Raw genomic sequence first — 17,561 nt, forward strand, 5'->3', positions numbered from 1 at the left:
CCCTACAGGGCTGCACAGAAGAACCAGCCCCCCAAATGAGAAATAGGGATAGACAGAATCCATTCAGAAGAAAATCTTAGTTGAATTAGTGAAGAAGCTAAGATTTATTGGACCCCTGTTACGTTCTAGGTACTTGTATTAGGTGATTCATAAATTTGTCTCAAAATATAAAAAGGTTTTATTCTGATATCTGTATAACTTCACCCCTTCTCTGGAGTAATGAGCAATAAATCTAGCAAAGAGGTATATGATTGTTTAGGGACAGGAGGAGAAAGAAGTGACTGTAGTTTTGATCCATGGGGACTGGGAGAATCCTTGAAACAGGATCTGAGTCTTATTCAACTTCTCATTCCCAGTGCTTGGGACAAGTGCTGGCACACATTCACAGATGATTGACAGAACGGGTGCTAGTGGTAGCATGCTACAACAGCAGGTGGAAGCTATTTGGGTTCTGAAAAAGAATGGGGTAGCATGGACAGAAATATGATTCCAGGAGATGGTGCACCTGCAGGTAGCCCCTGGTTGAAGCTTTGCCATGTGGATAGGATGGTAGTCAGAAATGGGAAGAGAACAGATGAAATATAGTAGTCCAGGAGATAGCCACCCTGTTCTCTAGAACCAACTTTATAACGTGATTCACCCATGTGACACCTAAGTAGCAATCTTGTTTGCCTAAGAATGTACTTGAGTGAATTTTTACCTCTGTATAAAAATCAACCTTACACTTGTACAAGTAGTACATAGGAATAGAATATGCTCCAGAAACTGGATCGTAGACTATGTACGGAGAACACCAGAACGCATGGTGTGTACCATGCTGTACTCTGGTATCTCACCTGGTTGGAGGGGAGACTGCATACATGAGAGATAAGACTGAAAACATAGTGAATTCAGATCAGGGAGGAAGAATATGATTTTTACACTGTCAACAACTGGGAACCATCAATGATCCGTTTTAATATGCTACTTGGTATAGTTAATAAAACCTCATGTATTCCCTTTTCTAAGATCAGCATACTATTTAGATTAACAAACAGAAAATATAAATTGAATGTTTAGAAACTATTTTTTCACAGTGAACTTCCCGTTTTACTTAATACAAATTTACTGTTCCAATTCCGTGCTAACCACTCACCCATTATACCTGGTTCCCAGTGAGGAGAAATCCCTCTTCTTGAACTCCCTTATGTATTTTTTTAGATTTTTAAAATATAAGAACTACAGAAAATAGGCAGTACATTTAGATTTCAGAAGTGGCACAGTGAAAAGCCACCTTCCTATCTGTCCTTTCGTCCAGCCATCTTCTCTGAAAGCAGTTGCTTTTGTGTATCCTTTTAGTCATATTCTATAACCCAAGCAAATATGGGCATATATTAATTTTTCAAATTTTTTAAAAATGGAACTTATATCTTGGCATTTGTTCCACATTGGTTAAAAACAAACCTTCCCGGTCCCCTTTTTATGGATGTATATTCCACTTAGATGGATTGTAACTTACTTAACCAGTCTCCTACTGATGACTTGTGTCTAATCTGCTCTTTTCAACAGTGGTCACAATTTGTCAGTTTACATGTGTTCCCGTTTATCTGTAGGATTAAATTCCTGAAGATGAAATTGTTGGGGCAAAGGTTAAATGCATTGTGATTTTCATGGGAAGTACCAAATTGCTCTCTCCAGAGATTGTACTAATTTATTTTCCCACCAGAAATGTCCTGAGTACCCACTTCCCCATTTTTTTACCAACAGTATTATTAGCAAGCTAAATCCATCTGTGTTCTTGATCTCATTCCTTCTTTTTCTGGTAACTTGCATCTTTGGTCTTCTCTGTCTTCCTCAGTGTACAGGCTCAACCTTCCCATCCACTCTCCCTGGTCTCTTCCTTTGCCCGTTTCCCTCTTCCTGTGGCCCCGTTTTTCACATCTTTATGTTGAACTTCTCCAACTCATTTTCCATTTACTAGGCTCATTAGACCCGTTTCCTATCAATCACTAAACTCCCTTGAAGGTGATACCGTACTCTTTGTGTTACAGCACTACTGTTTCCTTTTTGAAACTCCTCCCTCGGCTTTGTCACTGCGTATTAGTTCATTTTCATTCCTTCACACCGGAACAAACACCACTCAGTGATTACTTCTTGGGCACTTACTTCACGACGGGCAGTGTTCTAGTAGCTGGATATTTCACCTGGAGGACTACAACAGCATCCTAGTGATTCTCCCTCTGTAGAGCTTCTCCCCTCCCAAATTCTTGTAACCATGGCTCACCTATAACACAAATGGGTTTGTGTCATGTCTGTGCAGTAAATCTCCAAATACTTCCTACTGCCTGAAATCCAGTCGCTTAGCATGGCATGTAAAGCCTTCAGTTCATGTGGCAAATGTCTGAACACCAACTAAGACCATGACACAGAGTACTAAGGCCAGTGAGACTGACTTAGCAGTCTAATGAAAAGGAAACAGGTGCTTAAAAGAAACACACACAAACACAGTGAGCTTTGGAAGCAGAGGGGTGCTCAGCTCAAAGAATACAAAGCAGCATGTATACAAGCAAGCTATTACTTGTAAATAAAGCAAGCACAGTGGAATTGTCAACACTTCTGTAGTTTCCCTCAACTCTTCTAAGTCAATTTCAACAAACTATTGACCTCACAGAATGTAGTATACAATTTTATTATATAATATATTGCTTTACGTTATCATTTGTATCCCACTCTTAATCTATGGGCTTTTTGAAGGCCAAGATAAATTCTTTTTCATTCAAAAGAAAATGAAAAAAAACAAAGATGGATTAACATTAGGTTAACTAATATTGACATTACTCTGGAATATAAATTTTAAAATATTTATGTAATACCATAAATAACATACTAGTTGCAACTGATGTTACTAGAGCTGAAAGCAGGATTTCACATTAATTTTTCTCTTAATTTCTTATTAGCTCTGACGGGTGTAATTTTTTTTGATCCTTACTATCTTAGCCGAGCCCAAATTTTTGTGCATGTATTGACAATGCATAATAATAAAAAACAAAAACAAAACAGAATACAGCTTTTATATTATTGAACTTTATGTACAAAATCATTTGATTTCAAATAAACATTTAATGTAAAAACAAACGTTCTTTTAAACTGATTTTTTTTTTTACATCTACTGTACCATTCAAATGCTTTATCATCTTACATGATTTCTTCAAAATCTCTTAACAAGGGTACATATAGAAAAGAATTTTTTTTTTTTTATAAATAGAAACAAAGGGATTTTTTCAGCTTTTATTATAAGATGACATAAAAAGTTTACTCAACAGAAGTAATTTCATTACTATTTGGGGGAGGGAATCACCAACTTTTTGTGCAAACAATGCTAGCCTTCTTTTAAGCATTTAAGAGCATAACTGCTTAAGAAATGACATAAGCAATAATTCTACACCTACATCTCCCCTAAAATAATCTATTTTTTTTTATTTTTACATATGTGCACAGCTTTATTAGCAAATTAAAGCCCGAGAAAAATGCTCGAAATCCACTATCCAGAGGCATAATCAGAGTTTACTGTAACTCAGCATTTGGAGAGTTTACCAATCAAGGAGTCTGTAATGAAAGCTGCAGTTTCCCTCTTTCCTATTTTTTTTTTTTTAACACAAAAATCAATGACTAAGAACTTAATACTGGATGACAAATCACATCCACACTATTAGTTAAATAGCCTCACAGTTAAACACATCTCAAAGACCAATCAAATCAGTATTTACATTTTATAAATTTCTGAAGACACCATTAGAAAGCTTATATATCCCTTCATTAAACAAAATAGGGAACTGCATCTGATGGTGGTGGAATGAAATAAAAAAATTAAAAATACCTGTATTTACAGCAGCATTGATCCTTTATAAATAAAGAATATGAAAATGCATTTATCTTTAAGGATAATAAAAAATTGAGGTGATGTTACTCAACCACAGTGCTTGGAGTTGGACCAAAAACTCTATTGGTGCTTGTTAATGTGCCAGTAGTGAAACCACTTTCTGTTGGAGAAAATCCAACTGCAAATATGTGCATAAGACACATATAACACAGGGCAAAATTGCTCAAAACGATTCAAGTCAGCTTATCTGTATTGGATATTCTAATCGTGAAATACATTACGAAGACATCCTTGTGAAGAAAAAAAAAAAGTTACATCATTTTCTGGTTCATTTTTATAGAACATTTCCTCCCTCAAAAGTGGCATCTTAAAAACCTCGAACTCATTCTTCCCTTGGTTTACAATCCTAATGAAGAGATATGGACAGCTGAATTTTCCATGTGATTACCTAATTGGGAAAGAAAAACAAGAAACAAAAAAAAACCCAGCAAAATGTTCAAGTTTAAAAAAATATACTGGGTGAGCAATGCACCAAAATTATCCACATAAAAACAAATGGATGGTCAGTAACCTTATAAGCCAACATGACATTTCACCATCGACAATGTGAAAAATTAACATGCTCCCAAACAGGCATAAGATGAAGAAGTGCTATTTTTAAATTGTAAAATGAACTTTACATCATGTAAAATATCTTATGTCATAATTTTTCATTCCAAATTGATAAATGATTTCAAAATCAAGGATCAAGGTTTGACTACAAATAGTAATGCAACATAATTTCACAAAAATCTTCAATTTCTAAAAAAGGGAATCACATTCCAATTTTCCCTCCCCAAGAAAATGTCTCACAATTACAAAGTAGAAAAACAGCCAGTCACAACTGCAAAAAAAACATTGTAATTTAAATATATGAAATAATTTCTCGATTATCAAGTCAATATATTTCATTAGACAATTGTTGAAGTTAAAAATACTTTCTTTGAAGTATTGCTTTTCATGCTCAAACTTGAGAATGTTTTAATGACATCAATAAAACTGATATACATGTAATGCTGCATAATGAAGTGAAATAGAACCCTGATAAAAATATCCTTGTTGAAATCATTTACTTCATCTGACAGTGCCTGTTTGGAACTTATGATTAAAAACAAAAACAAGACTCTTCCTAGAGGCTGAATTCCCTAGAATGAAATTTCAGTGTTTGTCCATAACATGGGGTTAGGCCTTTTCAGAGTTTTTGTTTTTTGTTCTGTTTTGAAACCCCTGAGACACCATCTGTTTCCAAAGCTTTCTCTTTTGAGTTAATTTCACTAAAGCCATTTGCTGTCCCATTTTGTTCTTCAGTGATTTCTTCATTTGCAGGGGAAGCAGATTCTCCTTTTTCTAATTTTTGTTGCATTTCACGGAGCTTGGTAACAGCTTTATCTATTGACATTATGCTAATAAGGTTAAAGTCATGCATGCTGACTAGATGAAGCATGAAGTTTCGACATAAATTCTTCTTAATTATTTTCTGTCCATAGTTTTCTACAAACAGCATACAGGCATGATTCATTTGATTGTCAGCAATAAACCTGTTTAATAAAAACAACACAAAACATCAATAGCAATACAAAGCATTTCTGTCAAATGCCACAGTGATAACCATTATAGAACATTAAGACTATATCCAAATCCAGCTAAGTGATGACTTAACAAGTAGTAAAACTATAGTGAATCTGAGATTCAGTCACCTGAATGAGCTTAGTCTTAGAAATGTAAACAAATTTAATTCACCAGAACTTAAATAGATGTCATTTCTGTTTTTCCTGACGAAATTAGGAACTCAGCAGTTAAAAGTATAAAACATTTTCTCTTGCCAGCACCACTTTCATTAACTATATACTAACTATTCTCAGTTTCCCATTTCAGAAGCAGTGAGTGTTTCCTCTACATTTTCAGTTCATGGTAAACCTCTGAAAAGATGAAGATGTCACAACAAATGTGGTACAGTGTGACTGTTTTGGTGGAAAGCAATGAATAAAATTTGAGAGAAGCAAATTAAAATTGGAGAAGGCTGCTCAGTTACCCACAGAAACTTGAGACTCTAACAGGGCCTGTAAAAGCCTGCCTGCAGGTCTGATAAAATCCAAATAGTTTACCAAATACCTGCCAGTCTGTAATGCCAGTGTATCATGAACCCAGTAGTTGTTATGCTAACAGATTTCGATCAGGAATTAAAACAGAACTCAATTAAGTAATCTGACTAAAATTCTATCTTGAAACTGGCATATCAGGACAAAAGGAAAAACAGATTTCCATATACATACTTTACTCATAACTGAGTTTTAGTGACTAGACCAGGGATCAGGCAAACATTTTCTGTAAAAGGCTAGATAGTAAATATTTTAGGCTTTGCAATACATATATGATCTCTGTTGTCTTCCTCTTTTTAATTTTTCACAACCCACTAAAAATGTGAAGACTACTCTTAGCTCAAAGCAGTTTACAAAAAAAAGGCTATAGGCTATGCACCCAGACATCTGGACTAGAAGTTATGTACCAACTCCTCTTCACTCCCCAAGAGTAATAAGGAAACAAAAGTGCCCCCTCCCACTTATTTCATTTAACTATAAATGAAAAAACCTTATATGCTTGTGCTATACAAGAAAGCCTTATATGAGGATCTAATACTAATGAAGGTAGAGAAGAAAAATATATGTACTGACAGGTAAATAGTTCACATAGGGAAGGAAGCAGATCTGCAGGAAAAACAATGCTTCAGCCACAAAGGCACAAGAAATGATTGTTCTACCTTGAGCTTTATGAAATGGTAATAAGAAATCAGAAAAGCTGCTTATATTTTATTCTTAATAATTAAGCAATTTTTAAAAATTGTGGCAATAAGTGTGATAAATAGTTTCCAGGAATTCCAGGTGTGTAGCACATGGCATATTATTTATGTATCCCCTAGCAATAAAAGGAATAAAAATTGATTATTTTTTTAAAAAAAGGACATTAAATAAAAACCTGCTGTTAGATGGAGCTAGCACCTTCCTTAAACATTCTTTGAGGATAACCATTTTTTATAATACTTGAATTAGGATATTTAGGATAAATTATATCTAAACAGAATTTTAAGTAAGATTCTAACAGATTTATAGAATGTGAAGCAACAAAAAGAATGTAAAGGAAGTGGAATATCTGAATTTAGAAATAACCTACCCATGCTTCATGACATGGAGATTCCAGAGTTTCATCACTTCTTTCTCTCCTTCATTAACATCAGAAAATTCCTCAATTTGCTTTAAAAAGAAAAAAAGAGATAAAAATATCTGTTAGATACAGAATAAGTATAATTGGTATTTCTAAGAAAAAATTGTGAGAATGTCAAAAATAGAATTTTTTGCAACTAAAAATACCACAACTTATTTATATAGCAAAGTGGCAATGTTTCTTAAAATCATCTATTTAGGTAGTAACTTTAAAAGGGAAATTCTATGTTATGACAATAGTTACCTTTAAATAAAATGAAAAAACACAATACAGAATCACAAGAAGAAAATCTGTATTTCCTTTAGTTGGTTACTGTTAAAATGACACAATTATAAAAATTGTAGATTCCTGAATTCCTTAATTTAGAAAAAGCTCCTTTACACTAAATCAAAATGTAATTCATGTTAAACAATTATTAGTTTTCAAACAAAAATCATTTAATCATAAAATTCTAAAGTCATTGTAAACGGTAATGATGATGATAACAGCAGCAACAACAACAATAATAATAATAATTACAGTAATGGTTTTTTCTCTTAGCCATTCAGGATCTTTTTCATCTTCACTATCTACTTCCATTTCTTGTGGACGGAGAGGTAAACAAGTATCACTATGGAAATACAGGCGATTGTGTCCACTACTGTATGTTCGTTGCTGTTCCACTTCTCCATCTTCAGATTCAAGAAATTCAGACATGCTTGCTTTTGTTCGTTTTGGCCTAATGAAAAGCAATGCTGATGTAATGTTAAGTAACACAGAGAAGGCTCAAATAGAGTACATTCCATTCCTACAGGTTTCTACCTAGGTATGCACACACAAACCTCCACTGGGAGACACTTGAATCCCCCTATAACCACTAGAGCAGTAGCAACATTAACAACACAGGAAAAAGCTGTAAGGAGGAAGTGAGAAAACCTCTGTAGAAACAGCAGCCGAGGGAGGGTTACACAGCAGTATACCACCCCAGAGACTTAGCTAATACTGAAATAAGGATTCCCACCTAAATGTAGCTTTGTCTGGCTTCCCTTTATTCCTCCAACATCATCAATAGAAGTCAGAATAAATTTTTGTTCTATGACTTTTTTACCTACCTGCACACAAGAATGTGTGTGATAGGTGTTCTCTTTACTGGTCCATTGCGACTAAAAGCAAATCCAGGTTGGCGATGAATATCCTGAGGATTTCCTGCGTAGGAGCCATCATAACACTCATTGATAGAAACATCTATCCTAGCACCTTTTGGATGATACTGTAACAAAAATGGCAAGGTGTTTAGGAAAAGAAAATATTAATTATCCTAACTTAAATACCTATCCTTCCAACTTAATTAACTAAAAAGTACTTGTGGGTTCTTAATGTTTCAAAAACTAAAATATGCTAGGCATACCAGCATGGTGAACAGGAAGTCAGAAGACCTGGAGTCAAAAAGATCTGTGTTATAATCCTGGCTGTGCCATTTACTGGCTTGCTAACTTCGTACAAATGATTTCTTGACTGAGCAAGGATAAGGAAATTACCACTTAATTCAGAGCTGGTGTGAGGATTATGTGAGTCATTATAGGTGTATAGGTGTGCAAATATACATAAACTCTGAATCATTCATTCACTGTTAATTCATGCATAAGCAATCCATCAGTGTAGAGATTTTGGTATTTTGCACAAAGTACAATTTCTGAAAGTCAAATTGTATTATAATGTATAATATATTATGAGTAAGAAAAGATGAAAGTCACTCACCACATAGTTGAAGATAAACCTGCTGTGACAGAGTTTAAGATGTTTGAGCAAGCTGTAGAGTTTGCGGCAGTTCAGAGTGCACCAAGGGCAATGCAGGTCATCTCTTGCTTCAGTTTGCTGTCTTGTATTGTTGTTATAAAGGAACTTTAAAAATAACAGAAAACAAAAAGAACAACAGCAAATCTCCACTTACATATCTCAAGTTATTTTGTTTCAATGTTACCTTTAAAAATAGTTAAAACAATTTAAAAGGAAAATCAAGTCAGAGGCATTCTTTTTATTTAAATATGCCAAAATATTTCAGATATAACATGCAAAACAAAGGCATCTCGTGATTACTTAAAAAAGAAGGGTCAGCTATGTTTACCTGATAAAATATTCTTAATTTTTGTCGGTTTTCATTTGAAGTATCTTTTTCTTTTCTTGTTTGCAGATCTGTAGTCAACGATTCTTTAACAGCTGAAAACATATACTTTTATATTTAATGAAAATAGTTGCTTTTTAAAAGTGAAGTAATACATCTTGTGAAAATAATTAAACAATAAAGGTTTCACAAAATTCTTCTTGTGGTATTTAATACAATGTTTGTTCTCACCCTTAACTGTTGTTCAGGTGAACAATCCCCTTAATCAGCAACCCTAATCAGATAGTAAGGTCTTTATTTTTTTCCCTTTAAAAACCACCTATAATGTCCTAAAACATTCTAAAAGTAACCCCAAGTAATTATATGTAGTCACTGTAATGCTTTTAGCACTTTGAGGTCAGAGTATGGTTTTGATTGCACTTTGTATTCCCAGTGCACAGCAGTGAGCAGATATCCACTAAATGTTGGTTTAACAGAAATTAAAGTGATTGCACTAATATCATTCCAAATCCAAAAGATAATCATTTGTTAATAATTCCAGTGTATTACTTTACTGACTTAAAAATAAAAATTTTTATTTCCTCTGACATAAGTAATCATTTCATATGTACAATTTTGTATAAAACTCTTCTCAGTTTCTTTGAAACTCTTTTATCTACTTGGCCACAGAATTCTTTGAGAAGTGCCCAGACCACAATTTACTTGGGAAATCTTTCCTCTGACATGGGTCCTTTCTTTTATCTCTTGAATCTGACTCTTACAGTGACCTGCACACAGTTAATGGACATGAGTGGTATATGTCAAAGACAGCTGTCTTAAGCCTTCTGCCTTCTTAAACAGTCTTAGATAAAAACATACGGATGCTCTCAGGTCAAGGACAGTGTTCTTATCAGGCAGATAAACAAAATGAAAGAATACTGCAACCTGGGCCTTAGCAGAGCTAACTGCTACAATCTGTAAATGTTTTTCCTCTTAAAAATTCACTGCAAAATTTAACCTGGTAAAATTCAGGTTATGATGATCCTTTTCCAGCCCTAAAATTGTACAAACACTCTGAAATAATGAAGTCAGTTCCATAACATAAACAAATTTTTATATGAATTTTTAAAAGCATACAGTTCCAAAGCCCTTTAAAGCTGCAATTCCAACATCTAAAAAGCTCTGAAAAACAATCATTTTCTCATGAGTTTATTTATTTAATTTATTTAATGGAGGCAAATTTATTTAATTTATTTAATGGAGACAAATTTATTTAATGGAAAAACCCTAAACTGACATAAGGCTATCTATAAACCTCATCTGGAGGTGTTATATAGTATACGACATATATCCTATGTACCATACCACACTTATAAAATTAAAGAAACCAAAAAACCCCCAAAATTCCCACATACATCTGGCACAAAGGTTTTGAATAAAGGACTAATAATAGGAGAACCCTAATTTACTCACAATATGCCTAATAAGTCAAATAATATTTCCCAAAGATTACTGGAGCAAAACACAAACTAATTAATCTAAAGCCTAAGTCCTAACTCTGCAAAGCATTATTTTGACAGCAAAGTTTTCGTACCAATAGTTTGAGTAGGTTTAACTGAACCAGGCTTGTTTTCTTGATGGAGACTCTCTGAATTTCTAGTGGCAAGAGGTTTGGCGATAGGAGCTGTAGATTTATCATTGGTCTCTCCTGTCCAACGAAGAGTGAACTGCAACGTAGGTCCCTGAGAAAATGTTTCAAATGGAGGCAGTCTCTTAAAAAGAAAAAAACATGAAAACAGTGAAGATTCCAAATAATGAACTGAAAGAAATTGTAGGAGTAAAAAGAAAATATTTATTATGACATGTTAATGTGAATTTGACTTAACAGATTTTTCCTTAAAAACCCCAAATGCCTACATGGATGGCCAGGCAAATAAAATAATGTACAGTGCAGTAGAGCCTGTAGTAATGGAGGGCTCAGACTGTCTACAAGAGTGACTACTTATTGGCAATTGCTGAATTGTTGCCCCATACAATGGCCCAACACAGCCAGATTTTCAGATCTTTTTCCAAGTTTCCAAGAGAAATATTCCAATTTTTATTTGTTGGTAATTTAAAAATTAAAACAAAAAACTAAAAACTATGATACCCAAAGCCTGCTGGTCTGCAACCTCTCTTAGATGACCAATTACTTTTTTTGTGTAAACTGAATGATTATTAAAACAATTAGTAATTTTCCTTGACTTCTCTCAGCCTCACTGACGACTGCCCTTACTTCTCTTCTTTGGATTTTAGGACACTGAACTATCTTGGCTTTCCTCCTCCACCTCTAGTCACTTATAAAACCACACTTCTCTTGGCCTCCTTAATTCCTAGCTAACATTTAGCCATATGCCCGAGTCTTTCACCCATCCTCAAGGATCTACCCATTAGACAGATGATCCCAAATTGGTTCTCCATTCTTTATACTTGAGCTCTAAACAATGCCACTTGGATATCAAGGTCACCCTGAACTAAAATATGTTTTTAGACGTGAATGTATTATCTTTTCTTTCCTTCTCAGGCACAATTATTTTTGTTCCAAGCATTATCAGTCTAGTAGTGACCCTAAACTAAAAATTTCAGAATTACATTTGACCCCTATTCTTGCTTCTGCTTTTCTTACATAATCATCAAGTATAGATCCTTACTATCTTATTAGTACAGTATCTTAGCTGCTCTCCCAGCTTCTAATTTTTACTTCCCCATCCATATACAAATAATCTTCTCAAAGACTGCTTTCATGCTATTCCCTTTTACAGAAACCTTCAATGGGCTCCTATTTATTTTTACTGCCACACAAGTCTAATCTCCCTCTACATCTTTATTACAAATAATCCTCTTAAAACTATAATTTTAGACTGGAATGAAGTGAAAGTGTAATCATATAAACCAATTTTGACACAGTGAGTCCATATCTAGGAATTTATCTTATAAAAATACTTGCAATGCAAAAAGATACATGTATGGGTTGGCCAAAAAGTTCGTTTGGGTTTTCCATTAAGATCTTACGGAAAAACCTGAATGAACTTTTTGGTCAACCCAATACAAGTATACTCACTACAACATTTTTGAAAATGTAAAAAAATTAAATTATCCATCGAAGTGACACTGGTTTAGTAAATTATGGGACATTATTTAAAAAGATAACACAGAGCTGTTAAAAAGAAGCAAATCTATATGACCTGACTTAAAAGGATACCCATTTCATATTGCCTCAATTTCTTGGGAAAACCCAACAACTCATATAATAATCCTTATTTTCCCATGGATAAACGTAACAAACTTTAAAAAAGAAATTTAAAACAGAAAGATAATAAATACCTGCAGAAAATTCAACCACTGTAGATACGTATAAAGAAATAAAAATTATTTAAAATCCCATCACCTAGAGGTAACCACTATTATGATTAATTTTATAAAAGGTGGATGTATTATTATACAAAAATTAAATATCATGGGGATCTTCTTGTCAAAGTATTGTTCTTTCAATGGCTATCTTTTTAGAGTTAAGGTGTTTCCAATTTTTCACTATTTAAAATTTTCAGGCAAGACTTGTAATCTACATCTTTTCAGTTAAACAGTTACTACCTTGTGACAAAACTGTAGAATGAAAATTAACTTACATAAAACTGTTAATAATTATATACACAATTAAAATTTTTATTCGTATCGCCGGTCTGCCCTCCAATAAGGTTATACCAACTTATTCTTACATTAAAGCATTATTTGAGAGCATGTGTCCTCACGTCTCCAACTAGAAACTGTCAACCCTTTTTAACTGTTGTCAAACTAGTAGTCAAAAGTAGTATCTCTGATTTTGTTTGCATCTTTGAATACTAGTAAGGCTGAATATCTTTTTAAAAACTTACTGGTCATCTATATTTGTTGCTTTAAGAACTGTCAGACTGTCCTTTATCCATTTTTTCTAATTAGATTGCTTACTTTTTTTTTTTTTTTTTAAAGGAACAGTAGTTGACCTATACCTTGAGTTAAACACAAAGACTACAGGGTGAGATGGTAGTGGGAGTTGTCTACTCTAGCAATCCAGAGGGTAATTCCTCCTCTGAAGAACTGCTCCAGTGGAGCTGTATACAGTGATTCTCCCCTAAGTTACAGAAATAGACGGACCTTAGATAGGCTCTCCCCTCATCCTGCCTGCCCACCTGTACCCTTCCCTCCTCCTCTGCCTCATTGTACTAGGAGACCTAGAGAAATTAAGTAACTGTCACAAGAGGCAGAACAGGGAGGGACAAGAACCCCCTATATCATTGGCATTCCATTTCTTCCCCTCTTCGTTAGCAGCACCCCCTGTTCAGGTAGACACCCATAGCCAAGTTAACACCATGTGTGAAGTAACCACTTACCTCTTTTCTCACACTTTGCTCTTGGCTTTCCTTTATGCCTAGCCGCTCTGCGGCATGTGGGATCCTCCCGGACCGGGGCACGAACCCGTGTCCCCTGCATCGGCAGGCAGACTCTCAACCACTGCGCCACCAGGGAAGCCCTGCTTACGTTTTTATTAACTGCATGTTCATATTAGCCTTTTGTTATGTTACAAATATTAGCCCCAGTCCATCATTTGCTTTTAACTTTAGATTTGTGCAGTATATGATTCACTTTAGTTATTTTTATTTTATGCTTTCTAGCTTTTGTAGCATACCTAGAAGGGCTTTTCCTCATAGCAAGATTAATATTCACCTATATTTTTTCTGAAGTTATATAGTGTTAATTTTCACATTTACACTTATGAGCCTTCTGGAATTTATTAGGTCTAAGTTTATTTCCAGAAGGCTAGAGACCAATTCTGTCACATGGATAATGAAGAGTTTATCTTTCCCACACAGATCTAACACCAATTTTATCATAGATTAAATTCAAAATATACAGGAAACTATTTCAAGACTACGCTTCAGTGATGTGCTTATCTATTGCTAAGGTTTTACCATAAATTTAAGTTCTTTTAACTTTATACTATGTTCTGTTATCTGGTAAGTAAAGGTTCTCAGAAAACTTTTCCATAATTTTCCTTAGTATTATTACATATTGTTCTAGGTTAACTTGAGACTAATTTTTTAAGGCTTAAAAAAAAAAATCAGGATTTTGCTTGTGCTGGTACACTGATCTAATATATTTAGAAATAAATGACATTAGTATTCTGCTGAGTCTGCCTATCCAAGAAATGTATGTATGCCTATTTATTTTTTTAAGTCTCTTAGAAGAGTTATTTTAAGCCTGCTTCATCTAAGATTTGAAGATTTCTTGATAAAGTTATTAGTCATATGTTACCTGCTGTTACTATGAATGGAATTTAAAATATCAGTTAACATTTATTGAGCACTTATTTTATGCCAGGCACGGTGCTAAGCATCTTTAATCATTTCATTTAATCCATCAGTTCTATGCCTCGTTTCACAAATGAGAAAACCGAGACACACAGGGGATTAAGTAATTTGCCAGACGCCACATAGCTAGGAGTGGAGATTTGAAGCTGGCAGTCTGGTTCCAAGGATGATGCCTTCCATTAAATACTCTGACTAGATAATTCTGACTTGTGTTTTTCAAAGTATAAAAAAAAGGACTCTTCCTTCCAACATGAATTCCTTCCAATGTGAATTTGCATTTGGGGAAGAAAACATCAATCAAAAATGGGAGTTCATAACTATAACGTGCTCAGTCTTCTAAGTAGTCCATACCTTCCCATCAAGAATAGTCTCCCATGTTGCTCTTTTCTTGCTTATTGGACATTCTTCCATTTCCTGCATGGCTACTTCATATTCCCCATCTAAAAGCTGTAAGCGCCTGTTAGACAAACACATACACTTTAAAGTAACCTGAGTATTATTGTAAGTACACAAATTCTACATCTTTAGATTTATACTAAAAAGCATTTATTAAATTTATAGACTAGCTTACATACCCAACAAGACTTAAAAATATACCTACACTCCATTCCTGACAAAAGAAATTTTAATGATTTGTACTGATAATGATTACTAGAGAATTATTTCATTACTGTAGCTACTCAGATGTAACTTTAAACATTTAAAGTATAATATGCCTAAGGTCTTAAAACTTGCTAAGTTTTAAATGTTAAGTATAAAGCATGTGTGCAGGCTTTATACTTTTAAAAACAAGGTAACAACGGTGTTACAATACTTGCCTTAGGGAACCGCTAAGAATTATGTCTCTGTTATCTTTAACTACTGTAAGTACTTGAACTAGAATTCTTGACTACTATACTTGACCAGTAAACTAATTAACTGTAAGATCCTGGGGGGCACCTGGCACATATAGGTGCTCAATAAACATTTCATAGGTGAATGAGTAAATGGAATACTGGTTGAATCAAAGAATCGATTAAATTCTACCCATACTCACAGTATAGTTTTAATGTGTGTGTACATATCTGTGTGTGTATACATAGTTTATGTTACTTTTTCCATACAATTAAACACTACTAACCTAAATACCATTCTTCAACCATACTCAATAATTAACTGTATATCAAGAATCTGGCATCTCTTCATCAGTCTTAGAGAAATCCTGTTAGGTGGTATTAGCTGACATTTATTGAGTGCTTACTATGTGCCAGGCACTATTTTAAAGACTTTACAGAGTTCATTTAATCTTCCCAACACCTCTATGAAGTAGATGCTATTACTCCATTGTGCAGAAGAAGAAACTGAGGCATAGAGAGGGTTAAATAACTTGCCTTAAGATGACACAGTGAGTAGCCAGAGCTAGCAACAGAATCTAGGTAATCTGTCTCCAAAGTCTGACTCTTAACACCGAATGATTTTGAGCCTTAAGAATTTTTGTCTTTATGCTGTGCTACTGAATTTATTCTACTTCAATAATACATCAACAAGGCTGTTCAACTTAATATTTTTAGAAGCTAATTTTATTTACTAATTTGAATAGGTAATACATTAGTATACTTCTAAAATGGAAAGGACTTTTCCTCCTGCATGTTTACATGACTACATAATATTCTATTTTATGGCTGAACACGTGATAGCTACAATCCAATGTACTCTCCTACCTGTAGTGTATGAAGAGGCCCTTTTCCCCCACAGCCTCATCAACAGTGCTTTATCAAGTTTTTTGATATCTGTCAAACTGGTAAGTGAAAAAATGACATCTCAGTGTACTTTTATATTCAGATGTTTTACCTTTTAGTTGTTTAAAAACCATATATATTTTCTTTTCTTGTAAACATTTTCATGATATCCCTTCCTCATTCTTCTACTGGCCTGTGGTTTTCTTTTTACTTAGTATAATCTTTTTATATTAAAGGGATGAGGTATCTATCTATACATTATGAGTTGTAATTAATTTTCTCCTGACTTGTCATCTTTATTTTGACTTGGCTTATGATGGCGTTTTTGTTTTCAGAAGAAATTTTATTATTTCACTCCGTATTTCATACTCTTTCAATATGGCTTTTGAATTTTGGTCATTCTTTAAGGAGACTTTAGCTTCTCAGAGATTATAAAAAGAATTTTTAAAACATCTAACTCCTCAGATCTTGGTTGGCAAATACTTCTCCTCTACTGAAAGGAACTACAACCCTTTGAAAAAATAGCCAATTCCAGAGCAGAGGTAGGAAAAGGAGAATGTAAAGCCTGGAATATCTAGAATATTCCACAAAACAAGGAAATAAATAAATAAAAACAAGTCAAAGGGACTTAGGAGCCTGCTTGCAGGGGCTCCTCCTGACCAAATTTGGGACAATTTGAGCATTAAAATAGCAACATCAATAGATTAAAACAGACTGAATAAAACTGGAATTCGTTAATCCATACTGATTTAAAAAAAAGGTTGAGAGAAGGAACGCTCTTCTTCACAGAAAAATGCCAACAAACCAAACATGGAAGAACTAATAGAAATTTACCATGTAGCCACCGCCATAGAATAATTTATTCAAGTAAGAATCATCAATGGATGCTAAACTATTGCGTTAAAAAAAAAAAGACTTGGAAGAAAAAGGACATTTATCCAGTTTCATGTATTAATTATTATAGAGGTTGCATATTAATTAAAGTGAAAAGGGACCATTAAAATGGAGAAATATGGTAAATACCACTTTAGCCAAGTGATCAAACCTAATATCAGCCGCGTGTGTGACGGGCACAAAGAACACATCACCAATTAGTGTTCCTGCCCAAAATGTTTAACCCGAATCTAAATATAAAGAAACAATCACAAAAGTCCAAATTGAAAGACATTCTGCAAAACTACAGGCCTGTATTTGAAGTGTTATAAAAGGCAAAAGAAAAAAAAAAGGCTGGAAAACTGTTCCAAATTGAAGGAGACTGAATA

At 34.0% G+C, this 17,561-nt stretch overlaps 1 protein-coding gene across 1 annotated transcript in view; it reads right to left on the reverse strand.

The window, feature by feature from the left end:
* Window positions 1-2,691: 2,691 nt before the first annotated feature.
* The window catches only part of SUZ12 (SUZ12 polycomb repressive complex 2 subunit), a 42,927-nt gene continuing 28,057 nt past the window's right edge, over window positions 2,692-17,561 (reverse strand). Inside the window, exons 9-16 of the mRNA XM_007452384.1 lie at window positions 14,933-15,038; window positions 10,792-10,969; window positions 9,222-9,313; window positions 8,855-8,998; window positions 8,209-8,366; window positions 7,637-7,835; window positions 7,067-7,146; window positions 2,692-5,436 (exon numbers count right to left, since the gene is read on the reverse strand). Of these exons, the coding sequence (XP_007452446.1) occupies window positions 5,091-5,436; window positions 7,067-7,146; window positions 7,637-7,835; window positions 8,209-8,366; window positions 8,855-8,998; window positions 9,222-9,313; window positions 10,792-10,969; window positions 14,933-15,038 (1,303 nt within the window). The 3' untranslated portion in view covers window positions 2,692-5,090. The remainder of the gene's footprint in view (window positions 5,437-7,066; window positions 7,147-7,636; window positions 7,836-8,208; window positions 8,367-8,854; window positions 8,999-9,221; window positions 9,314-10,791; window positions 10,970-14,932; window positions 15,039-17,561) is intronic.

Source organism: Lipotes vexillifer, unplaced genomic scaffold (assembly GCF_000442215.2).
Source record: "Lipotes vexillifer unplaced genomic scaffold, Lipotes_vexillifer_v1.1 scaffold216, whole genome shotgun sequence".
NCBI classification, from domain to species: Eukaryota; Metazoa; Chordata; class Mammalia; order Artiodactyla; family Lipotidae; genus Lipotes; species Lipotes vexillifer.